Source organism: Cokeromyces recurvatus, assembly GCF_025118155.1.
Source record: "Cokeromyces recurvatus strain NRRL 2243 chromosome Unknown BX663scaffold_1, whole genome shotgun sequence".
NCBI lineage: Eukaryota > Fungi > Mucoromycota > Mucoromycetes > Mucorales > Mucoraceae > Cokeromyces > Cokeromyces recurvatus.
The window spans coordinates 274324-299083 of NW_026251387.1; the positions used below are offsets into that span (position 1 = coordinate 274324).

General features: G+C 29.2%; 9 protein-coding genes across 9 annotated transcripts; 2 read left to right on the top strand and 7 right to left on the bottom strand.

Moving 5' to 3' along the window:
• Positions 1-2672: 2672 nt before the first annotated feature.
• Positions 2673-7765, top strand: BX663DRAFT_481861 (sulfate transporter family-domain-containing protein; the record flags this gene model as incomplete). The annotated part of the gene is made up of 11 exons (XM_051524382.1): positions 2673-2699; positions 2780-2797; positions 2917-3059; positions 3131-3208; positions 3268-3430; positions 3489-3599; positions 3675-4077; positions 4495-4566; positions 5285-5364; positions 5440-6253; positions 6327-7765. The coding sequence occupies 11 exons, from the start codon at positions 2673-2675 to the stop codon at positions 7763-7765; spliced, it is 3348 nt and encodes a 1115-aa protein (XP_051387519.1).
• Positions 7766-8060: 295 nt separating this feature from the next.
• On the top strand, positions 8061-9469 carry BX663DRAFT_491216 (NADH dehydrogenase 1 alpha subcomplex assembly factor 3). The gene is made up of 3 exons (XM_051525028.1): positions 8061-8210; positions 8287-8845; positions 8921-9469. The coding sequence occupies exons 1-3, from the start codon at positions 8113-8115 to the stop codon at positions 8996-8998; spliced, it is 735 nt and encodes a 244-aa protein (XP_051387520.1). The 5' UTR covers positions 8061-8112; the 3' UTR covers positions 8999-9469.
• On the bottom strand, positions 9364-10250 carry BX663DRAFT_481863 (P-loop containing nucleoside triphosphate hydrolase protein; the record flags this gene model as incomplete). Its single annotated transcript, XM_051524383.1, has 5 exons — positions 9364-9387; positions 9447-9531; positions 9584-9819; positions 9884-10059; positions 10127-10250. 5 exons carry the CDS (start codon positions 10248-10250, stop codon positions 9364-9366), a joined length of 645 nt encoding a protein of 214 aa, XP_051387521.1.
• A 2382-nt stretch (positions 10251-12632) lies between these two features.
• On the bottom strand, positions 12633-14126 carry BX663DRAFT_491225 (vacuolar import and degradation protein-domain-containing protein). Its single transcript, XM_051525029.1, has 5 exons — positions 13680-14126; positions 13515-13592; positions 13363-13452; positions 13058-13290; positions 12633-12997 (listed from the first exon to the last, which is right to left on the bottom strand). The coding sequence occupies exons 1-5, from the start codon at positions 14061-14063 to the stop codon at positions 12934-12936; spliced, it is 849 nt and encodes a 282-aa protein (XP_051387522.1). The 5' UTR covers positions 14064-14126; the 3' UTR covers positions 12633-12933.
• A 369-nt stretch (positions 14127-14495) lies between these two features.
• On the bottom strand, positions 14496-14726 carry BX663DRAFT_424924 (uncharacterized protein; the record flags this gene model as incomplete). The annotated part of the gene is made up of 1 exon (XM_051522459.1): positions 14496-14726. A coding segment is annotated over one exon (231 nt), but the record flags the coding sequence as incomplete, so codon positions are not given.
• Positions 14727-15017: 291 nt separating this feature from the next.
• On the bottom strand, positions 15018-15415 carry BX663DRAFT_463725 (uncharacterized protein; the record flags this gene model as incomplete). Its single annotated transcript, XM_051523998.1, has 2 exons — positions 15018-15159; positions 15257-15415. Coding segments are annotated over 2 exons (168 nt in total), but the record flags the coding sequence as incomplete, so codon positions are not given.
• Positions 15416-17035: 1620 nt separating this feature from the next.
• On the bottom strand, positions 17036-18404 carry BX663DRAFT_481865 (uncharacterized protein; the record flags this gene model as incomplete). The annotated part of the gene is made up of 2 exons (XM_051524384.1): positions 17036-17814; positions 17924-18404. The coding sequence occupies 2 exons, from the start codon at positions 18402-18404 to the stop codon at positions 17036-17038; spliced, it is 1260 nt and encodes a 419-aa protein (XP_051387525.1).
• Positions 18405-20416: 2012 nt separating this feature from the next.
• On the bottom strand, positions 20417-21002 carry BX663DRAFT_491232 (uncharacterized protein). Its single transcript, XM_051525030.1, has one exon. It carries the CDS (start codon positions 20742-20744, stop codon positions 20529-20531), a length of 216 nt encoding a protein of 71 aa, XP_051387526.1. The 5' UTR covers positions 20745-21002; the 3' UTR covers positions 20417-20528.
• A 432-nt stretch (positions 21003-21434) lies between these two features.
• On the bottom strand, positions 21435-23502 carry BX663DRAFT_556838 (uncharacterized protein). The gene is made up of 4 exons (XM_051531743.1): positions 23206-23502; positions 23098-23148; positions 22882-23014; positions 21435-22800 (listed from the first exon to the last, which is right to left on the bottom strand). Exons 1-4 carry the CDS (start codon positions 23336-23338, stop codon positions 21834-21836), a joined length of 1284 nt encoding a protein of 427 aa, XP_051387527.1. The 5' UTR covers positions 23339-23502; the 3' UTR covers positions 21435-21833.
• Positions 23503-24760: the final 1258 nt, after the last annotated feature.

A 24760-nucleotide genomic window follows, 5' to 3' on the forward strand; every position in this document is an offset into this window, starting at 1 on the left:
GTATAATGGCTTATAGCCCCGACTTACAATTACAGGGTCAATTATAGCAGGAACATGAATTGGTGCATTGTCCATAACAATAAAAAATCCTTTCATTTCTGGGAACTCATCCATAATATCCATAGTATCGTTAAGAAACAAAAGATAATGATCGCCAGTAGTGCCACTGGGAATAGTTAATTTATCTTTAGGAGCCTTTCTCTTTTTGGCCCCTACAACTTTCCTTCTCTTAACATTTCCAGATTCTCGCATACTCACATTGACGACACCATTAGCTGATATTGCACCAAGAACAGTATGTGAGGTAGCCTTGGTGGAGGGAGTTGTGGTAGTTGCTTTCGTACCGCGCTGTGACCAACCACGACTACGACGCATATTAATGTCAAACCCGGACTCATCAACAAATATACAATTGTCGAGATAATTGACGCCATTGCTGATCAATTTCTCAACCCACTCAGCACGAGCTTTAAGATTTTTATCATCGTTTCTGGCAAGAGGGTGTCGGTTAATAAGTTTGATGCTGAGATTACATTCTTCCTTCATGAACTCGGCTACTCTTGTTATTTTTATTTGTAAGCCAGCAAAGTTGGCTGTCAAGCTTTCAACTGCGTCCTGGATTGTTGCAGTTGAGTCATCATCAAAAAAACTGGTTAGATAAACTTTATGAGCTTCGTTCAGTTGACTGACTGGTCTGTTGGGATTCAGATTCGTCTTTTTGATAGGAATCTTCCTTTCCGGATCATCCTCGTAAGCCTTTTTCCATTTGCGCGCTGTGTTATAATTTACATTTGCGGCTATGGTCGCATCTTTTGGTCTCATGAGTTTTTCTTTCAAAAAATAAAAGTAACGTCTACGGTCTTCCATTGTATAAATGTTATACTCAAGAGGTCTTTCTTTCTTTGGACTAGCCTCTTTCATGACTGTATCGTCTGAACTGATCGTTTCAAATTGGAGATCCTTGTTCTTAATGTATTTTCGTAGATCTGTTAATCTTTTCAAACGAAATGACTTCTCTTCAACATATGCTTTTGCTTGCTCGCCCTGTTCATCAATGAGATTACCAGCACCATCTTCATAAAAAATATTCATGCTCATTTGAAAAATAATCTCGAAATAATGGTATAAAAAAAAGTAACAAAATATACCTCAGATAAAATGATCAAAAAAATGATCTATTGAATTTAAATAAAATGACCAAATGAATTTCAAACAAATGACCAATTGAGTTTCAAAAAAGTGGGCAAATTTATTCAAAAATTTGACCAGCTTTTTCAAAAAATTGTCCAATTGACGGCGGACGCACTGTACAAACCACCCATACTCAATTGGACTAATGAAGTAAAATATAGGTATGACTAAAGTCTTCCTCCCTCCCAGATATTATTATACTAGTTGAATTATATTAGTTAACAATCTTTTTTTTTTCCCATATTCTTTTCTTTTTCTTTCTTTTGTTTACTTGTTATTACTATTGCAAACTGACTTTATAAAATAAATTTACTCTTTTTCTCTTTTCTATTGGAAGTAAATATCTTTATTTATAGTATCAGTGTGTGTGGAGGGAAGGGGAGGGGAGAGGAGGGTACAGGAAAAGATATTTATTATTATGTAGTTTAGTAACTCTATTCAAATTACACCGTAATATTATATAATGGTTAACTACTAATATTACTAAAAAATATAAAATTTCTACTTGTTGATATATGACATCAAGAAAAATAAGAAAAGTTGCAACCTGATTATGCATATTTGACGAAATAAAAACATTTGTTTTCTATTTTTTTTTTTTTTTTTTTTTTTTTTTTTGTAGTGATACAAATTAAAGAAGAAGAATTTTGTTACGAGAAAATAAAATAGTTGTGAAACAAATAAGATACATGTAGTAATAGGAAGAAATGTATATGTATACATGTATATGTAAATATGCATATAGTCTTATCTACTATCTTGTAAAGTAAAGTAAAACTATAATTATATATAATAGTTAATATAGTGTTAAAAAGGGAAAAAAAAAAGGGTATTTATTACAACAATTGCTTTATATAATCAGTTACCATTGGAGATTATGAACTAAGTTATATAGGATCTTATTGTTATAAGCAAAATACACCTATTTTATTACAATAGCTTAACATTATTTTTCTATTCTTTTCTTTTTAAAGTATATCAATTCTCTATTCTATTTGTTTTATTCTCTCTAAAGAACAAATGTGGGGTAAGGTCAAATCCCTTTTTTTTTTATCGTGCAACCTACATAATTTCCTTTATTATCACAGCTTATAATAAACCATTCTTATAATAATCATGTTCACATTATAATAAATTATTATTTTTTTAATTACTTCTTCCTCTTTTTTTTTTCTTATATATGTTAGTCTTCTTGTAATATAAATGATTCAATTATCAGAATATGGGATTAAAGTTGTAAATAATTTTAATCTTATTGGTATGTGGATTGCTGTACTTGTTTGTTGTAGAAACTTTTCTATTTGTTTAAAGCAGTATCAAAGAACTAAAGGAAAAATGTAATAAATAATATAACTCGAGTAAACCAAAGTAGCTTATATATATGTATATATTTCAGACATTTAGTCAATCTCGCTCAAGTTACCGTCTTTCTTATTCATCGATTTTTATATGGCCTTATTCCACTCTTTGAAATAAAAAACATGCGCTTATTTTCCGTTACTAATATCGTAAGTAAAAAGAAATAATATATAATAATGATAATAATAATACTAATATTAGTTCGTTTCCTTCTATATATATATATTAGACTTTGGCATATAAGTATGTAAATTAAGATATATATATATATATATACTTATACTTATCTCAATTGCTTCTAATATAGCTTACATCTTATTTTATATCGTTATGTTTATGAGACTAATTATACTTGAACTGGATCAGTATTCTCGGTGGATCAAAATTATTAGTGTTTTATTAATTGGATTAAGAGCAGCTGACTGGCCTTATGAACTCGCATTTCATACCATACAACAACATATCATAAAAGAAGCTCCTCAATCTGGCTCGCAATGTTGGGCTGTATGGTAAATAAGAAAAAAAAAAAAGAGAAAGACTGATTTTTATAATGACAAGAATTTAACTTTATATATGTTAGGGGTGAAGGTGTTATTATTTTAAATTTTGTTGGAGATGCTCTTGCAAATTTATTTTTAAGTGGCATGTTTGTTAGAAGGTATATAAAACATAATAAATGTATTCCCATTTAACATTCATCTGATAATAATTTAATAGACTTTTCATTCATATTCATACATCAAAATCTTTAATAAGCTATCGAAATGAAACTATTGAGCGTATTGCTCAAAAATCGTTGATTTGTCTAGCATTCACTTTTCTCGTTAATTTAGCTATGAACTTGTTAAAGATAACTATGTTCATAGGAGAACATTCTGATGTAAATTTTATTTATATATTTTATCTTGATTGTAAACAGAAACTTTAAAAAAAAATAGGCATTTACAGTATATTTTGAAATTATTGAATCAACACTTTTGGTAGAAGCATTACGAAATGATGGTTATCAAAGTACACATCATACTTCTCAATGTGCCAGTTGTCAAAAAGTAAATTATAACATTTGAAAAAAAAAAAGAAGTTATATTATATAATCATGAATTCACATATATTAATAATAATAGGAGCTAAATCAAGATATTAATACAAAAAGAGGTTTAGATACTACTAATTGTCTCAATAGTCAAGCATTTTTGCGTTCATTTCATAATATTGATAACAAACAAAATAAGCATTACAGTGCATATACACTAGATACTTATGATGAAAATCGTATCCGTCATGTTGTATCTTCTACAGAACCTGTATTAATTTCTGATAAAAATTATTCATCATTTACTAGTTCTATTCAACTTAATGAAGGCCCATCAAATACTTCCAGAACTCAAAATCAGTCAATGTTAACCTTAATGGAAGATCCTCCTACACACAATAAGCTGATACCACAATATAATACAAATATAGACAAATTATCCAGTCCAAGATTATCATCGTCAATAATTACTTCAGTACCAATTGCTGGTGATAGTAATATCAGCATTTCTTCTGATGATAGCTCTCCTTAATGAATGAATATTAGACATGTACAGCCTTATGTTTACTATAATTATACCTTTATTTTTATCTTTAAAACACGGGGGGGTTTTTTTTGTTTGTATTATACTTTAGATATCCACAAGAAGAATCCTAATCATCATTAATGTATTATTCATTGTTTATTTAAAGCCTTACAAAATGAATCTATACTGACCATTTCAATTTATATAATATATGAATATATACATATTGGGTACTTAAATATATGTCCTCTTATAAATATTCTTTTTCTTTCTTCATTTATTAGCTGTATATAACCTCTTATATTTTGTGCAAAATGGCCATAATCTTTTAGTTACTAAGGCTTTATATAATTCTCTTAGTTTTAAAGTATAAATTATTCACAAGCTGTTAATCCTAGGATAAACTATCAAGTATTTTATGTAAAAGACTTGTACATCTTGATTGAAGATTTTCCAGGTTTATTAACCAACACGCGCTAATAAAAAATATAGATGTATTTATATATTCCATGATTTTTGTAAATTTAATTAAAAACTATAACACCAAATAAGCGGAGGGGTTTAAATCATGAAACTAAGAAACAGGTCAGAAATAGATATTGATATGTTTGCAATGTAGGAATACATGATGCTTTACATTTAGTTCCTGAGTTTTAATTTAAATATTTGAAGATTTTATTGGGCAATTGTTTCTAATAAATGATCAATAACTTAAGTTTATGATTGCGTGCTTTGATGCCTTGTTGCGAAACATCATCATACGTGGATCTAGACATACGACGTTTAAATTAAAAAAAACAAAATACCTTAATTCTCCTTTAAACTTCCAAACGTCTAACCTCCCCTTTTTTATATATATTTATATATTTATATAATTATTCCTTGTTTATCCCTTAAATTTCTTTATTTATACATATTATCTTCTTTTAGTATTATTAATCTTCTTTTAAACGTATTTAATAAATAATTGATATTTCCTTTGTTGCATTTTTTTTTCTAACAAAAAAAAAAGATGTATAATGGTAAAATTTTGCTCGATTATGAACCAATCTCATATACAAAAGAGTTGAAACAGTTTATTCGTAAAATACCACCTTACATGAAGCAATACGTTTCGAATTTACTGCCGATTATTTATTGGATTTATAGATATAATTTAACTTGGTTATTATCAGATGTTGTTGCTGGTGTTACAGTCGGTATTGTTGCAGTTCCTCAAGGAATGGGTTATGCCAAAATTGCCAATTTGCCTCCAGTAAATAAATATATAAAATAAAATAAAGAACTTAAAAAAGAAAAAAAAAAGAGGTATTAAATATTGTTTTGTTAGCAATATGGATTATACTCTTCATTTGTTGGTTTGTGTCTTTATTGTCTTTTCGGTACCTCCAAAGATATTAGTATTGGACCAACAGCTGTTATGTCTCTATTGGTGGGTCAAACGATATCAAAAGTAACAATGACAGGTGATTTTACGGGTCCACAAGTAGCGTTAACATTGGCTTTATTTGGTGGCTTTATTGCATTATTTCTCGGACTTGTGCGACTTGGAATTCTAGTAGACTTTATTCCTGGGCCAGCTATTGCAGGCTTTATGACAGGAAGCAGTATTACTATATCAATAGGGCAATGGCCTAAGCTTTTTGGCATAAGTAGTGTAAATACGCATGATTCTGCGTATCTTGTTTTTGGAAATTTTTTCAAACATTTACCTGAGACTCAACTTGACGCTGCATTTGGATTAATGGGTCTTCTCTGGCTATATACAGTTAGATGGGGAACGAATTGTCTTACTAAAAGATATCCTAAATATGAAAAAATATTCTTTTTCGCTAATATAATGCGAAATGGGTTGTTAGTTATTTTTAGCACATTGATTGCCTTCTTGATCAATATCAATCGGTCTTCTAGCCCTATTCACATATTGAAAGATGTACCCTCAGGGTTTACTGCCATGAATGTTCCAAAAATCGATGTCAAGCTTCTTTCACAACTCTCCAGCACACTTCCCTCTGTTATCATTATTTTAATTTTAGAACATATAGCTATAGCTAAATCTTTTGGTCGTATTAATAATTATAAAATTGATGCTGATCAAGAGATTATTGCTATCGGTGCAACTAATGTTATTGGAAGCTTTTTCGGTAATTCAAACCTATACATCTACTATATATATATATATATTGGTTTATATCGCTAATAACTTTCTATATATAGGCGCATATTCTAATACTGGTTCATTTTCGCGTACAGCCATTACTGCACGAAGTGGCGCTAGAACACCTTTAAATGGTGTTTTTGCAGCTCTTGTTGTACTTCTTTGTCTCTATGTCTTAACACCTGCATTTTATTATATTCCTGATGCAACCTTATCCGCCATTATTATTCATGCCGTCGCAGATCTTGTATCTGGACCCACATTTTTACGCCAAGTATTTCGAGTAAATCCATTTGAGCTATTTACTTTTATTGCCGCTGTTGCGATTACATTCTTCACTACCGTTGAATATGGCATCTATATCTCTGTCGCTTTATCCATTATTTTTATGCTTCTTCGCATTGCTCGACCTCGCTATGCAGTATTAGGCCGTATCCCAGTTCAATCTTCAACAGCTGACTGTCATCTAAATAACCCTAATGGCAATGAAGGGTATGATTTTAATCTTGTTGGGAAAAGTAGTAGTCGTCATGAAGAAAATAGTAGTCGACATTATATATATGTTAGACAAGATCATCAAACATTAAGCCACTTAGTAGAGCCCCCACCTGATGGTCTTGTCATTTTCCGTTTTGATGAATCCCTAACATATCCTAACGCAGGTTTCATTTCAGATAAAATTATGCATTATATCCAAGATAACTTTAATTCTGGAGCATCTATACCTCGAACAAAAGGTGAACAAGCCTGGAACGATCGTCGCTCTATTGTCGTCAAAAAGGCTTCTAAAAAAAAGAATCAAAGGAGAATAGCGAGGGGAGAGAATGAGGAAGAGGAGCTAAAGGAGTTACCAAGGCTTCATGCTATCGTTCTCGATTGTTCTGCTATTAATCATTTAGATTCAACTGGTGTACAGACTTTATTAGATCTCAAATTATCGATTAATCGTTATGTTGGTAATGAAGTTGAATGGCATTTTGCCAGTATTGCTAGCCCTGCTATTCGTAACGCTCTTATCACAGGAGGCTTTGGTAGCCAAGCGGGTCGTGGGCCACGTACCGGTGAATTATTACCTGTTATCCCTGTTCATCAAGATGGTCCCCAGTATAATGTAAACGATAGAAAGAGTCCCATGAGTTGCCAAAAATCACCATTAGGATCTTTAGACAACGAATGTTCAGAGTCTGTTACTTCATGTACTAATGAAAAGATAGTCAAGAGTGCAATCGATTTATCTATTATTTCAAAGACTTCATCTGTTACATCTACACAAGTTCAATATGAAGTAACAGAATCTGTACAACACCCAATTGCTAGTGTCTCTAACTGTAGTCGTATGTCTTGTGTAATTAATATGGATGGTGATGAATATATAGAGTATCATCCGCAACTTGATAGGGGTCTTCCTATTGATAGATATCCATTTTTTCATTGGGATCTGGAGGATGCTGTTCGAGCAGCCTCTTATACTCGAAAGAAGAGTTCTAATAGTTCTTGAAGATTCTATTTTATTTTGTACCATAATGTAAAGTATATGTATGTATGTATTATTTTATTTAATAAAATAATCTATAATAATAGACCGATAACCTACCAGATAATAAATCCTTATATTACATGAGACATACTTTATTGAAATAGAGTAACTATTTATCATTAGTATAGAACGTAGTAAATGTAAATGCAAATGCTCCTTTAGACATATTTTTGCTAGTTTTTATACTTTTTTTTTTTTTTTTTTTTTCAATTGCACATATTTCGATTTTAAAAATTATTCATACAGAATAACAGTCCTTTTTTCATTTATTTGCATTACTAGTATGAATATACAACCCTATTCTACGAATGATTTATGCATTTACCGTGTATCAGTATCATTATCTATTTATTTCGAATAGTTATAATCTTAATAGACTAGATGTAAATTCATTTTCCCAAATTTACTAAATAAAGCCGAATTAAAAAGGTATTTTTTTTTTTTTTTTTTTTTTTTTTTTTTTTTTTTTTTTTTTTTTTTACCCCAGAAATTTATTTTCTGTATAAATATAAAATCATGCTTCGTTCAATTCCACAATGGAGCTACGTTCTTCAAAGGCAAAATAAAGCAAATAATATACAACGATATTTATCAAGTAAAATAGATAAAAGTAACAACGAAGATTGGGAACAAGCCAAAGTTGAACGACATAAAATTGCTAATCAAGCCATTCCTCAACCAGCCACAAATGCCATACCGAGTAGCATGTTAGCATCTTTTAACAACATGTTTGATCGTGGGCCTAATGTTGGTATTGAAATTATCACAAAAAAGGGGTTTGTATTATCGAATAATGTAAAAGTTGAACAGCCTTTAATCTTGTTGAATGGATCAGCGATTTTATGGAATGCGCCACCTCGAACACAATCAGGACATATTCCAATGAAAGATTGGAATTTAGAAGCATTTAAAATATTTGAGCTCATATCACCTAGACCAGAATTAATAATGTTTGGTACAGGAAAAGATTTTTCACCTTTACCAGAACACATAAGACAATATTTTTTTAAACTAGGAATTCAAGTAGATCAAATGAACTCAGTAAGTTGGAAAAAAAAAAAAAAAAGAGTAACTATAAAAAATGTCTAATGATGAATGCATCAAATATGATGATAGAAACTTGCAGCTGCTACATATAATGTATTAGCAGAAGAAGGAAGAAGGATTGCAGCAGCTTTATTACCATTAAATTAAAAATCAAGTAATTATTCCACTGTCCATTTGTGGATTATTATTATTTTGTCGAATTCCTTTTCCTTTCTTTAAAACAGCTTCCATTAATGCTTGTATAAAACGTTGTTCATCAATTAATCGAACATCTTGCTTTAAATAACTTGGTTGAGTTATAGTTGTCATAAATTCTCTTAAACTCCAAGCAGATATTAAAAATAGTTTTCTTGAACTGATTTTGTTTTCTTTTAATTGTTTATAAACCGTCTTTCTTACTTCTTTTACAAGTTCTCCTACTGCCTTTGCCCATAATGTATTTTCATCTAAATTATTTTGTTGTTGCTGATATCTTGTAAGTTTTGAATGTATGGACTAAGAAGATTTATATATTAAATTATGTACAGTCCATTTATCTATACAGATATATATATATGTATATGTATATGCAAATATAAAGAAATGTATATTTTACTTGGTCACAACGATTTCTGACAATTAAAACAGGAATATGATACTCTTGTGCTTTTGCTGCAATATTTAAATCAATTTCTTGCAATCTATACATGTGTAAGAATATACATATATAATGACTAATATGATCACTTGTACCTTTCTGCAGTAACGATAATTAATGAATCAAATGCATACAAATAATTATCTTCAAAGTAGGTGGTCTGGCTCTGTGTCATTGTACCAGCACCTGGCATATCCCATAATACCATTCTTCTTAAATCCGGATGTCTATAACCTCTAGGTTCATTTAACATTGTACTTCCTGCTTCATTGATCACTGCTGCGTAACGATCTGTGTCATGATAACCGAGAATACCATTTACAAGAGAGCTCTATAGCATATGCATATGAATGTAATTGAGTAAAGAGTGCATACATGCATAATAACATACAAACCTTGCCTGTGCCTGCAGCTCCTACAATAGCTACGTTATAAAACCTATCATAATCTAAACCAATGGCTCTTCTAACTTGAATTTTTGCCTCTTCAGATAATTCAGATAATTTATTAGGATCTTCATTAAACATATTTTCATATACAGACCAAAAGGCAACAAAGGGGGATAAAGGCCCTAATATATTAGAATAATGGTGATTGGATAAATACAAGTATTTATTTATTTATCTATTAATTATTACATCCAATCACTCCTAACAATCCACCAATCGCACTATCTACTATCTTGACGCCAGTATATTCAGTTTCACTAAACTTGTAAGCGTTCAAGATAGGAAATGCAACGATCACCATAGGAACTGTCATAGTAGATAATGTAGCCTTTTGAAATTTATTTGTAAAATCGTCTATGTCGTATAATATATTTGATTTATTACTTAATGTAATCGAAGCTGCTTGTCCCATATTTACACTGTAATTATATAACTTTGATATTTATTTACAAGGAAAAAAAAAAGTAAAAAAAAAAAAAGTGAATAAATAAATAAAGGAACAGAAAAAAAAAGAAGAAAAATCTTCATATGTATACACAGACATGCCATATGATTTATTACAATGCTTACAGATTTTATCATTGATTACGAAATAATAATAGTAATAATAATACAAAAACTGCCCAATCAAAATATCAATAGTTTGAAATTATTTTATTGTACTAACCAAAAAAAAAAAAAAAAGGAGTTTTTGTTCAAAAACTTTCATTGAATAAGTAAGCTTTATAAAGAACATGTATGATACAAACATCACACTGATTGAATCAGCTTAACAAAGAGATCTCCTTTTTCTTTTTTCTTTTTTTTTTCTTTAATAATATAATTTTACAATTCAATGCTTGTTGAAGATGAGTATAATCAGTCTAAAAGGAGATATTCAGGAGTGGATATTGTATTACTATATCCTGGTTTTTTTTTCTTTATGAAAGAAATAGTATAAAAAAAAAAAAACCTCCATCGTATGAAATACATGTTTTATTTACAAAAGACCCCCAAAACAAACAATAAAATTTATTTTTAATAATCTTACTTGAAAGCTGCCTTTGCCTTTGCCTTTTTTTTGAGTTATAATGCACATCCTGTTTTGAATCAAAAATAAAAAATACCTAAATTAACTGAATTTGGTAAACAAAAGACATTAGGAGGCATTCGAAAAGAAGAAAAAAAAAAAGGCGGGTCATTTGATTAGAGGACTTTATAATCATATAGCTGAGGGAGCCTGTCGTTCTGTTGGAGTCCTGATAATCAACCTATTCAAGAAGAAATAAATATTACAATACATGATTTTTTTTTTTAAAAAAAAAAAAGATAATCGATCTTGCTTTAAATAGAGTACATTGACCCATCCAATTTTTATATTTATGTGCTATTGGTAAAGCCAATTCTCATGTTTATAGTTATATTATAGCAGAAGAAATAGGGATACATAAAGCACTTTAGTGTGTTACTCTTGTTTTGGATATCACTTTAACAATCAGAAAGGATTGGTAAGCCCACCATTCAGAAGATAATCATTAAATTCTGTTAAAAATCGGGCAAATGAGTTTGGTGATATATATATCTTTTATGTACATGTGTGTGTGAATAACATTTGGTATATTTTTAACAGTTATCTATAATTCTGGCCGAATATGTGTTTAGTTCTTAACAAGAGATAATGAAGGAAATGAAGGAAAAAAGAAAAAAAATGCAGCTATTAAAAGCTGGAGGGGGGGGGAAGCAAGTCAAGAAAAGAACTCTATTCTTATCATTTCTTACACAAAATATTTACAATAGTGTCAAATTGGTATTTTTTAATAAATGAATAAATTAAATAGTTTACAAGTACAAAGAAGGGTACAGGTACACATATCGAAAATGATTTGAATGAGCACTATGCTTTATTGAACTTTGCTAATCCTAATTTACTGGAAACGCCAAATGAGTTTAGACATAATTATGGAAATTACATCTTAAAAGGTAGAGATACTGATGCGTTTGAAAAAAAAAAGGAGGAATAAGTAATGAGAAAGTAGACAGGTTCTTGAATATCGTATAATGATTTGGGGATTACTTTAAACGACAACAGCCTTTTATTAAGCGATAAAAAATCAAAAAAAAAAAAAAACTTGCTGCTGAATTATGTCTAGCTTAACTTATAAAAAATAAATATACAAGCTATTCTACAACAACTCATAAGGTAGCGACTATGTGAGAGCGTTTGCTGGCACAAGAATAGCACCCAAAACATTTCAACCAAGTTGTAATAGCCATGTTTTCTCTTCTTAAATCCTTTGGTAAAAGAATACATGATCAGCTTGCACTCAACCCTAATCTTCTAACGTTATCAGTTTGAAAGTAGAACAAAAAAAAAAAAAAAAAAGGTGTTATTAAGATATCATTTTTATTGCCCTTCTGCCCAATGCTTAATTTGTATCAGATCATCTGTTATTTTACTTCTTGGGCGTATAATATTTTTTTTGTTTATTAAACTGTCCTTTATATATCTTCTTGATGTCTGTTAGTCATGTCCCTTTTATTTTTTATTTTTTTATCTTTTATCCTTTATGTTTATTATTTCTGTTCATAGATTATTATGCTATACTTTTTATTTTGGAAAAAAAAATAAAATAAAATGAAGAATCAAATAATATTTATGATAAAATCTCTACTAATTTAATACTACAAAGATTTAGAAATTAATAAAGGAGTTACTTTTGACTTTAATTCACCATAAACAAAGCTAATTTATCCCGGTAAAAAAAAAAAGAAAGAAGGTATAATGGCCTACTATTACAACTTTATAGTGATATATCATAATTTTATTAATTTACATATGCCTTTGCCCTCAATTTATTATAGCCATGATTGTTAGGCAAATCAAAATGAATTGCTCCAGTTTTATTATTCCTTTTCTTACTGTCACAAAACTAACTAAACAATCCTGTCTTATTTGGTAAATGTACATTCTTCTTCATTACTATATTATTTACAATAGAATATAAAAAGGTATAAAATCAACGAAATTCAAAACTACCAAACGAACGTTCTTCAACATGTTCCAATATTAATTGTTGAAACCTATTATTATACATTAATACAATCATTTTCTCTTTTTCTTTTCTTTTCTTTTTCTTTTACCATTCTGGATTATTATGGTAAAAGTAAAATCCCTTGATTTCATTAGTTGATCTTTGATAACAAATATAATAAAATCCCGCAAAGCTCGCTCCTTCAATATTACTAACACAGTGATCAGGTACTAAAAAGTGCTCTTTCCATCTCATATAGATAAAGTCACTTTCAAAAGGATCGTATGTAAAATCATCTTCATTAAAAGCATCGATATAAGGTTCAAATGAAGGAAATTTACCCTATAAATAAATAAATAAAAAGTGAGCGCCTAAATAATATCATAATTTCTGTTTCTTTTATTTCTCTCTTACCCAATGTAAAGCATCAATATATTGTTGTGCTTGCCATTTTCTCGTTAAAAATGGATATTTAGGACCAATAATCTCCCCAACAAAAAATGTCTATAGGTAAAATATGAATGAGTTCTCAATATAATAATAATGCATAATGAGTACAAGTATACCGTTAATTCAGGACACTCATTTGTAAGCCCTTCAATATTAAGATATCCACTAATTTTACTTTCATTTATGTCAACGTGCTATATAACAAGTAAATCATTTAGTTTCAATCCCTTCTTTTTTTTGTTTTATATGCATATGCATATACATATATATATATATATAACCTGAATATCAACAACCACATTATATTTACTAATTCCACATTTTTGTACACCTTTAAAACGAGAGCCATCATAAAGTGCACCTAAACGAGTACTGTGTAATCTTTTATCAGAAATATCCACCCAAGATTCATTTTCATTACGAGAAAGTAAGGAAGTATTTTTCTTTTTTTGGTTAGCTTGAGTCAAAGAAGATACAGTGCTATTCAAGTTGATGTTGGTTGCATCAAGTTTATCATCATTTTTATTGATGATGGAATGCTTACAGCAGGGATTATCTATGGAACAACAGCCTTGCTGGGGCTTTTCTATAAGCATATTGGAAACTCTTGTAGAAATAACATCGTTGGTGTTATTATTTGTAGATGCAACTGAAAGAATTGGCATTTTTTTTTTAAAAAAAAGAAAAAAAAAAAAACTATTTCTAAAAAAAGTTTAAGTGAAAAAAAAAAAGGTTTTATAATGGCATTGAAATTAATAATTGTTCAGCTCACATCCCCTCTTTCTTATTTATCTTCGGAAATAGAAAAGAATATCTAATTGTTGTGGCTTATTAATAATCCTAATTGTTTCAATATTAGCCAATCAAATGATAGAACTTTTGTTTTACAGATCAAACTATATCATAAAAAAAAAAGAAAAAAAATGCATAATATCCATAACATATTGTTGAATTATCCGGATCAGTTAAGGATATGTATGTACATATAAAAGGGTTAAAAAAAAATCTTCCTTCTCAAGAGACAAAAGGTAAAAAGAAAAGAAAAAGAAAACTATACCATCGAGTTCAGTTAGACAACCAATCAATTAGCATTTTGTTTAGGTAGAGAATGGTACAAATAATTGACCAATGGTAAATCCATGCAGATACATATTGGAGATCTCTAAGCTTATGTTGAGGCAAAAAAAAAAAAAAAAAAAAAAAAAAGGAAAGTTCAAAAGAAAGAAGAGTGGGTTCTCAATTGTTTTGGGCCAGTGTAAACGAGTATATACATGTAGAAATTCAGTTATATCTGATCTACTAAGATAAGTGTACGCATGATTTATACATTATTTGAAGTTATCACTAGGTTACCGACAAAAACACCATCGAATGACATGACTACGTTCTGTAAAGGACATAAGCAATCAGAGTATGAAATCAATAGTAAGAATAGGCCAACAAGTGATGAATAATTTAAATTGGTGACTATCCCATAATCGCAAAAGTCTCTTTTCAAAAAAAAAAAAAGTATTAAATTTTTCAGCACAAAATTGTCAGAGTGATGTTTTCTTAAATCTATACTATCGAATGATTATAATTAAACTTTCGATATGGGGAAGCAGAATAGGAAGTAATGCGCCAATAGTTAATTTATTAATACAGAAAATAAAATAAGCTTGTAGGATGGTTACTCTATCTGCTATTGTAGCTTGGTTTACCAGATGAGATATTAGCATGACTGAAAATCAATAAGATCCAGCAAACGGCTTTCTAATGCAACTGTTTTGAGAAGATTTTAATTGTTTGTTTGTTTGTTTTTTTTTTTTTTTTTTTTTTTTTTTTTTTTTTTTTTTTTTTTTTTTTTTTTTTTACTTACAATGATGATTGCTATCCTGTATTCTAGTTGTAAACGAAGTATATATGTGTAAAAGCAAATGACTAGTAGAAAAACAAAACTTCCAGAATGAACATCTATAAAAACAAGTTGATTTATTGTTTGTAGTGCTTTGTTGACATTATAAGTTATGAGGTGCTCAAAAGTTTTTACAGCTTAATAGAAATATCCAAGCATGAAAAACTAGTCTTATTGGGGGGGAAAGGGCGGAATGAGTTATCATACAAAGTAGACGCTTTAAATCAAGCTTTATAGTATGTCTACTTAAAAGGAGACGATCAAAAATAATTTTTTGAATATCCAACAACATTTTTTAAATGTGTAGAATAAAATTGCGGATAATATGACACAACGAATTCGGACAAGGTAAAAAATGGGATTGCGGAAAATATGTGTTAGCCTTTTAGACATGTTAATGATATATCCTATTTGTAAAAGATACCTGATTCCTTGTTGAAAAGAAGGCTATACTTGCTGTGGCAATATAAGGTAGAAAGAATAAGACTTATTTTATTTTTTTTAAAAAATAAAGAAATGATAGAAATCATTATTAATTTGATTTATTGTATTCAAATGATAACAGCAACAAATACATGCAATGGAAATAGGTTGTAGATCATACATGTTCGTTGCCTTTATTTATTTAATTCTAATCATTTTGAAAGCTTCCTCCAGCTTATATTTAACACGGAAATACTTTAGATAGTTAGATCAATAAACATATATATATATATATATATATACTTTGATTGTTTCTTTTTTTTTCCATCTTTATCTGATATCTTTTCATACCAAATCTACTTATTCAATGCTCAAAGTGGTAATTAACAAGATTTTAAGATCTATAACTAATGTGAAGCAATTGATAAAGAAGGTAAATATTTAAAATAACATTGATTAAATACATGTATATGTATAGTAAGCTTATTTATACTTTATTTGTAGTCTTACAAACTTGGATACAAATCAAAAAGATATTATAATTGTTAAAAAAAAAAAGAGGAGGAGGGAAGAAGGACAATAAGTTCTATTAATGAACAAGAAAGCTCGTATGCATGTTCAAGTTATCACTACTTGGAAAATATACTATTGTCACCAAGGGAATCAAACTTGATACGATTTTAAGGTCAAGGTACAAGAATAGTCTAAAAGGAGAATAAAAAAATAATTATTAAAAGTGCTAAAGATATATGAAATATTAACATTACTTTACCATATCATTTTATCATCTTTTACTTTTATATTCTATTATGCTCTAACTAATTTAAAATAAAAATATACTTTTGAATCTGCTTTAGATATTGATCTTATCCTTACAACATATCAACATTTTAGACCGTATCCAATTTACAATTATTGTAAAGAGAAACTATAAAATATCCATTATTAAAGATTTAACATATTGGTTATCTAATAGGAAAAAGAAAAAAAAAAGATTACGATGAATGTTTTACTGCACATATACAGTGAATGATTCATTTTTCGAGAAGGAGGCGGAGTAGTAGTAATAATAACAGAAAATTGCGTAAATCATTAAATAGATTTAATCTTCTCTCTGGAAAGAGTTCTAGATGCTTTATTTTCGTATAAATCAACAGGAGCAAATCAATATAATGATAATAACAAGTATTCACAGTGATTTTTTTTTTTGCTCTTATACATAAAATGAATGGTTAAAGAATAAAATATACAAATATACTTTGTTACGGTATATATTTTTTATTATATTTATATATATATTTACATTTGGCCAACTTGTATTCAAATAATTTCAGGTACATTTACCAATTTAAGGTATTTCAAGTGAGTTGCTTTTAATTTTAAATCATGTAAAGGTGAGTTTGGATCTTGAATAACATCCATTATTATGTCATCATTTAATAAACTTGATAGACTTTTTTCATTTTCTTCTTTAGTTTCAAATTGTAATACAAACTTTTCTAATTGGGGTCCCACATGTAAAACAAATTCTTTTAGATATCTCTTACTTTGCCAGGTGACTGAGTCCTCGATATCTTCGTAGATCTCTACTGAGGTCACTTGATTCCATAATCGACTAGGTATATGATGGATCGTGGTATTCAATCTTGGAGATGTCCTATTCCCTTTTTGAAGAGGAACAGTGATGATGGACCTATAAAAGATCATGGTCTTTATATTAGAATTTTTGGATAGGATTTCAAATACTTGAGGCGAAGGTAAGACACTCTGGAAAACAATAGTATCTAAAGTCAAGAGACTACTAATGATAGGAAATAGATACTTGTCCCACATTTTTCCTGCACAGCAAGGGCAGCGTTGTATAGGATTAAATCCTACAAAATCAAGTCTCTTTATGCTGCATTGTGGTAATAAGTTTTTTTGTATAGCCTTTGAGGTAGATAAAATACTATTGTTAGATAAATCATGATGGTCATAACTACTATTGTCATGGGATAAGAGAGATGTAAACTCAGCATCACAAATGATATCTAATCTTTTAATCTGGCTACACAGTTTAAATAATTCGGTCATATCCTTTAATGCCTTTGGATGATGCACTATTATGTAATCAGAATATATATACATTTATATATAAATGTGTATGTTTGTGTAAATATTTATATACATATTTATAATTTTTTTTTTAAAAAAAACCAAAGGCTTTACCTTTCTTTTTGATAATTATATTATTCTTGGTCTTTTCTCGACGTATGGTATCAAATGACGCAAAATCAATTACGAGATGGCATACTTGGCGATGAAAATCCAGATTTGCCATAGATGATTCCTTGAGCAACTTGACCAACTTTGATCTGAATGGATAATTACGTTGGTAGCTAGCATGATTTAGAAGCGAAAGCCATGATGTAGGGGATGGATGATATTTTATAATAGAATGAGAACCCATAAGATCAATACTAATAGAATGCCATGTTCTACAGACCATGGAGATACTTAGTAAATCCAATTGCCAGCATAAGCAATAAGTGCCATTTTCTCCGTATGGAGAATACCGTGTTGACACATACTTGGGATAAAATCCATTTTTCTCGGGCAAAAAATGGCATTTACTTGAATTTGTATGTTGTAGTAATAACTGGATAAATATCTCTCTTACAATCTCCACAGGAAGTTGCTCAATATACATTATATATATATATATATCTATGAAACAAAAATAAAAACAAAAGAAATATAAAGTGAAAAAAAAAGTGCAAGTTAAAACTTCCTTTTTATGTCTGTTGTGTTATATTTAAGCAGTTCGTTTTTATATATGAAATATTTTAAAATTTTAATATGTATATTTATATATGTTTATATAATACTTAGCCACATGTTATACAGTTTATGTGTCATTTGATCTGTGGAAGCCTTTTTTTTTAAAAAAAAAAAAAAAAAAAGAAGAAGAAAAGAATAAAGCTTTCCTTTGGATTTTATATTTTAATATAATAGTCTTTTTTTTTTTTTTTTTTTTTTTTCTCAATAAAATTTACATGGTATGTGCATAAATTCATTGGATTTATACAAAAAGACATATTTGTAATACTATACATAAAGATTTAATAAAACATACATCAGGTGCCATTTCTTTATGCATAACGGTAACCAGAAGAACTACATATACATACACGCATAAATATACAGGGTTTTATTTCATAGACAATTGATATTTCTCGGGTTATATGATTTCCATAGTATAGAATGAATGCAAAACTTGATTTTTTTTTTAAAAAAAAATAAGAGGTGTATTATATAATTGTAAACCAAGATTAATAACTTGTGCTTATCCATAAATGTATTAAATTTTTTAAAGAAAGAAAACTCTTACCCCCGAAACAAGTTTGGAGTTAAAATTAAAATATACACGTTTATATATATATAAACTGAAGGTGCGCATCTACCGGTACAAGTATTTCCAATTTAATTACTTGAGGAAAATTTTCAGTATAACTCTGAGGCAGTATTGGAGAAGGAGGATTACTACGACAAAGAAGAAATGGATCATAAAGGGAGTTTAATGATAACTCAGGATAACTAAAAAGAAAAGATTGAAGCCACTATCACTTCTTATTTTAGAATCACAAATCATCCCGCATCGATATACGAAAAAAAAAAAATTATGTTCTTGATACCTATCAGGTTTTGCATGATAACCTCAGAGTAAAGCTCAAATAAAGTAGTTGACCATTCATCATTCTTTACAAGACTAAAATCGAATGTTAAACTCGTTATATTATAGTTATAGTTGATTGTGTTGGTTATAATGTCAAGGAGTGCTCTTGTTGTATGTCTTGTTGCTGCCTCACGATAATCATCACATTAAAAAATTAAAAGTCATTGTTCTTTGTAAATCATATTTTGTTCACGTTTTGTCAGATTCAAGTGAAAAAAGAAAGTGAATCTGATACGTGTAGTATTAAAAGTAAAATCAAGATGTCTGTCTAAATTTTTTTTCAATTCCTTTTCTTCTGTTAGTGAAATATATAAATATCGATCAATGACCTCACGTAAAAAAAAAAAAAAACATATATTCCTCTTGATCCTTTTGGTGACTCTAATGATAAATAGGAATACAAAGGATTGGAAAGAATATCTTTTCAAAGAATATAGAAAGGGGATACGTTCATTTTTTTTTTATAAAGGAGGTTTCTTGTTCTGTTAATCTACCATGATGAGTATTGTCGGAAGTTAAAACATGACAGGGCCAAATCTTCTAATCTAGGTAGATGGTAGCGGATCAAAAATTGAAGCGTGTTCATTACGAAATGATCCATTGTCAGGAACAACTGATGGATTTGATTTAAAAGAAAGAATTATATTTCCCGTGGGATTCCAATTATTCTCTTCTAATGAGGATATGAAAAAAGTCAGGGATATCCAATATCATTGATAATTGTAAATGATCCAATTCAGTTGAACAATGAGACATGCTATTCAACATATCAAAGAGATTATGCTCTTCCCTAAGTTATTGTCGTATGACCTCAAGTGATTTTAGAAATGAAAAAAAAAACACACACACACAGAAACAAAGACATACCTCCCATATCTTTTATAAAGTTAAAGTTGAATCATTTGATGATAACGCAAAACATACCATCATTTTCAGGTCTTTTTTCTTTCTTTTCTTTTCTTCATCATACAAATACTGATCAATCTGGAAATTCTTTTTTTTTTCATTTTAGGCCATTTTTGAATCATAGTCTTTATCGCGTTTGCATGAAAGGACTCTAGACCTGCCAGTGTATCAGGAAATTTAAATTCTTCTACATTAGGAAACCATGAAAACAAGGTCTGGAAATGCTTCTGGTTCTATCATCTGTACTCCTCCAGCAGTTAATAAAAATGAAGAAACAAAATCTGAGCCACCGATAGTGAGTTGTTTGACGGATCTAGATGTTTCTAGGCTGAAATTTGATAAAAAGTAGCTTATTAAATTTCGATAGCGAATCAATGCTAAAGTGAGCAACATGCAGGTAAATACCATGCTTTACAAACAAATTGTCACTGAAGTCTAGCTCGATACGGTAATTTTAGGAAAATTATTTCCCAAATCTCCATTGGTATTTTGTCGTAATTAATTGTCATATGCGTTTGTACTAATATAAACAAAAGGAAAAAAGGAAAAAAAAAAGAGTAGGGAATTAAGGTGTATTACATCAAGGGTGTTCAGGTCTATCAGTCCGATTTTTTTTTTTTAAAAAAAAAAGCTACTCTTCATAATAGATAGAAAGAAAGAAAGAAAATCAATGTTTACTTGAATATATAAAGTATAAAATATCCTTTATATTCTCTTTTTTATTTTGTTATTTACTACACAAGTAATGAAAATGACTAGCTTATATATTATTATTACTTACTATTGAAAGAGGATGCTGTGAAACATTTTGTAATATAAAATATTATAAAAGCTAACAACCTCCTATTTCAGTAACAAAAAAAAAAAAAAAAAAAAGCTTATTATTTGTATTACTTAATTATACAGGCCAATTTAATCGTATCTGTTTACAAAAGGTATTTAATTATATTTCACACAAACTTCAAAGTTTTATTTCGTGTTATTTAATAAACAAATTTGTTCCTATTTTAAATATCTACTTTTTTTTTATGACAAATAGAGGACAGGGAGGAGAGGAGGGGAGTTTTTTTTTTTTTTTCTTTTGTGATTGCTAGGCATTTTTTTTTTTTTTTGATTTTTTTTTCCTTGTTATTGTTATTGTTGTGATATGAGTACAAAGTATAAACAAACAAAAAAATCTTTTTTTTTTTGCTTTTCTGTTGAAACGATAAGATGCAGGAGGTTCATCTAATGAACGTATAGGTTACTATTTATAATATACGATGTACAATTTCGATATCGAATCATCATTTTGCGTGTATGTGTGTGTGTGTGTGTGTTTCTTTTAATATCAATGAGTTATAGATTATAATAAATTGCATTATAATTAATTAAAATATTACGATAAAGAAAAAAATTATTTACATACAATAAAGATATAGAATGGGAAAGGGAGGGGGAGGGAATAGAAGAAAGAAGGGTAAAAAGAAAGGTGGAAAAAGGAACTCTTTTTTTTTTTTAGTCCCAACAAATTTTAAATTCTTGGCTTCCAACCATGACTTTACTTGGGATATAGCTTTGTTGTATGGGCCTGAAAGGACGAACACCATCATCTTGAGATAAACGTTGTAAAAGAATAGTAGCACTGATAGTATCGATAATATCTTTTTGATGTGTACTACAGCCAAACATTTCAGGTGGTAAACAGCTAGTAAAAGTTTCAGAAAAAGAAGAAGTTGTAGTAGATGAAGAAGACAGATAAGACCATGATGAGCTATTAGAAGAAGGGCTATGATAGACAGGAGTGATACGTGGTTCTAATGTTGTATGATTGTACGAAGAAAGACCAGAGTCCATATTATAGATAGGCGGTAATAAACATCTTTCAGTAGAACTTTGAGTCATATCAAGAGTAGGAAAACAAGGAACAACTCTGAATGTAGGGGATGGAGTTGTTTCAGGAGATTCCGTAAACGACTTTAATAAAGGCGTCTTGACTTGATTATCGATTTCATGATCTGAAATTAAGTCATTTTGGTTATCTATATCCATCTGTTGTTGTTGCACGAAATCATGGGACTCTAATGAGTTAAGTAATCTCGAGAGAGACATACTATTATTGGAAACAGTTCTAATAGACTTACTCTTTCTAGCCTTTTTAGAATGACGAGGAGAAGCATTTACTTTTGAAGATGACGACGACGACGACGAAGAAGAAGAAGAAGAAACAGTTTTTTCACGAGGGGATTTTCTTACACTTTCACGTTTGTAAGGATGATGAACTTGACGCATAGTAGCAGTACGGCTTGACATTCCCTTTTGGTTAGACTGGGAATTCCTTGGGTCTAAAAGAAGACAACCATATTCAGAATGAGTAGGTTCAAGTACATCATTACTAAAATGAGGGCCAAAGATAGGAACAAGTTCTCTTCGAATAGACCAGGCTGTTCTCTTACAAAGAGTGTAAGCATATTCATGAGGTATCCTATACAATATAAATATAAAGATAATTTATTTAATGGAATAAGATATAGTGTTGTCTTTTTTTTTTCTTTTTTTTTTTTACCATGTTCCTTGAATTTTCAAAAAGCCACCACGTATTTTCTTGACCTTTAAGTTAGGATTAGAGTCAACCATCTTGACAATATCAGCCTTAGAATTTCCTAAGGCTTTCCAGATACCAGTGAAATGGACATAACCTAATTTGAGGACGCGATTAAAAAAAAAAAAGATAAGGAAATTAGTTGAAATAAATATTATTAAAAGGACAAATTTAATTTACCTGTTTGTCTATCCCACATAATAGGTTGACTATTGATAATATATTCATAAACTAATAATAAAAGGAGAGAATGAGTAAGAGATGATATAGTCTAAATATGATTTTTACCTGGAATATATCCCCTGGGATCAAGTGAAGTTGAGTACTTTGCCTTTTTGACTTTATTGTTCGTGCGTTGTTGGTTGGACGAACTGTAAGGTCGGTAATTCAAAGATTCGTTATCAGAGGTATTGTTATTCATGATTGAAATTTTTGTTTTGTTTTTAGTTTTTTTTGTTTATAAGTTGTAAGAATTCGGAAGGTTAAAACAATAGAAAAAAGAATAAAGTAGAAAGAAAAGAAGTTTTTTTAAAAAATAAAAGTCGTTAATTGTTTAAAAAGGGATTGAAAAAAAAAGAGAGAGGTAAAAAAAAAAAAAAGAAAGGGGAGGTCCGGAGTCAAAAAAAAAAAATATAAATAAAATATTAAGGGGCTACTCCAAAAGAGAGAGAAAGTGAGTGAGTGAATGAGTGAGTGAGCGAGTGAATGTGAGAGGGAAAAACAGATACACAGAAAAGAAAGTTCAAATTGAGTAAATAAATAAAAAAAAAAAGTTAGGAGGTATTTGCTAATGACAGGAATACAGTGTATTTATTCGAAGGTAATTGTTTAATTTGTACTATTTTGGAGAATGTATAACCAATTGTCGATCATTCAAATCCACTTCTTTTTCCCTTTTACTTACTTGAAGGTGATATCATTTGATACACTTTAAACTTTTGACTGTTTCATAATATAAAATATTTTTTTTTGTGCTATTTGTCTTTTTGTGTGTACTTTATTGTAAACAAATAAATTTCTATACATAATGTTATGTCCTCTAAAAAATCACCCTTAATTTGATATATGTGAGTATATACATAAATGACTTATTTGTATGTATGACGATATTTTGGTTAATATACATGATATTACCTTTCATTCCATAATAAAGTAAAGATAAGATATGTGTGATATTTATTAAATAGTGCTACTTTATTAGCAATTTCTTTTCATAATTTCTGTTATTCCGCCGAAATCTAATCTTGTGCATATCATTTGCCATACTCATCGTTGTACCATAGACATACTCTCTTTCTCTTGTCATGTAGAAAAGAAAAAAAAGGAAGGGAGAAGGAGGAAGAAGAAAGGGTAACCCTTTAACCCCTCCATTATTTTTATTACTTTTTCCGTTTATACGTTTCTCCTCCTCCTTCCCCTTAAATTTTTATAATCTCGGTCCCGGTTTTCATAATATACGCTTCTATACTTTATAATAGTTCATAACAAAATTTATTGTTCTCTAAAATCAATTAAAGCAGGGAAAGTGAATAGTTCAAATAAACTTTTGTTCCCAATTTTCAATGTCTTTTATAAGAGAATAACGATCAACAAAGTCATTCTTTTTTTTTTCTTCCTCTTTTGATCGACACACAAAATAAATAAGCTTTTTTATTACTATTATTATTATATTAAATCATATTCCATGCATTTTTTTTTTTTTTTTTTTTTTTTTTTTTTTTTTTTTTTTTTTTTTTTTTGCATTGCTATTCTGCTTTCCCCCAAATACATTTAATATAACACACATATTTTCTAATATTCTTTTTATTAAATTAATCAACTTTGTAGCTTCTTTTTTTTTTTT

What these genes read in the sequence shown, in the direction of transcription:
- BX663DRAFT_491216 (XM_051525028.1), top strand. Translation starts at nt 8,113, where the DNA reads ATGATTTATGCATTTACCGTGTATCAGTATCATTATCTATTTATTTCG. An exon ending in AATTCATTTTCCCAAATTTA is followed by an intron (nt 8,211 to 8,286) that starts CTAAATAAAGCC and finishes TTTTTTTTTTAC; the next exon opens with CCCAGAAATTTATTTTCTGT. An exon ending in AAGTAGATCAAATGAACTCA is followed by an intron (nt 8,846 to 8,920) that starts GTAAGTTGGAAA and finishes ATATGATGATAG; the next exon opens with AAACTTGCAGCTGCTACATA.
- BX663DRAFT_491225 (XM_051525029.1), bottom strand. Translation starts at nt 14,063, where the DNA reads ATGCCAATTCTTTCAGTTGCATCTACAAATAATAACACCAACGATGTT. An exon ending in ATATTGATGCTTTACATTGG is followed by an intron (nt 13,291 to 13,362) that starts GTAAGAGAGAAA and finishes ATTTATTTATAG; the next exon opens with GGTAAATTTCCTTCATTTGA. An exon ending in TACCATAATAATCCAGAATG is followed by an intron (nt 12,998 to 13,057) that starts GTAAAAGAAAAA and finishes GTATAATAATAG; the next exon opens with GTTTCAACAATTAATATTGG.
- BX663DRAFT_491232 (XM_051525030.1), bottom strand. Translation starts at nt 20,744, where the DNA reads ATGGTATTTACCTGCATGTTGCTCACTTTAGCATTGATTCGCTATCGA.
- BX663DRAFT_556838 (XM_051531743.1), bottom strand. Translation starts at nt 23,338, where the DNA reads ATGAATAACAATACCTCTGATAACGAATCTTTGAATTACCGACCTTAC. An exon ending in TCCCAGGGGATATATTCCAG is followed by an intron (nt 23,149 to 23,205) that starts GTAAAAATCATA and finishes TTTTATTATTAG; the next exon opens with TTTATGAATATATTATCAAT. An exon ending in TTGAAAATTCAAGGAACATG is followed by an intron (nt 22,801 to 22,881) that starts GTAAAAAAAAAA and finishes TATATTGTATAG; the next exon opens with GATACCTCATGAATATGCTT.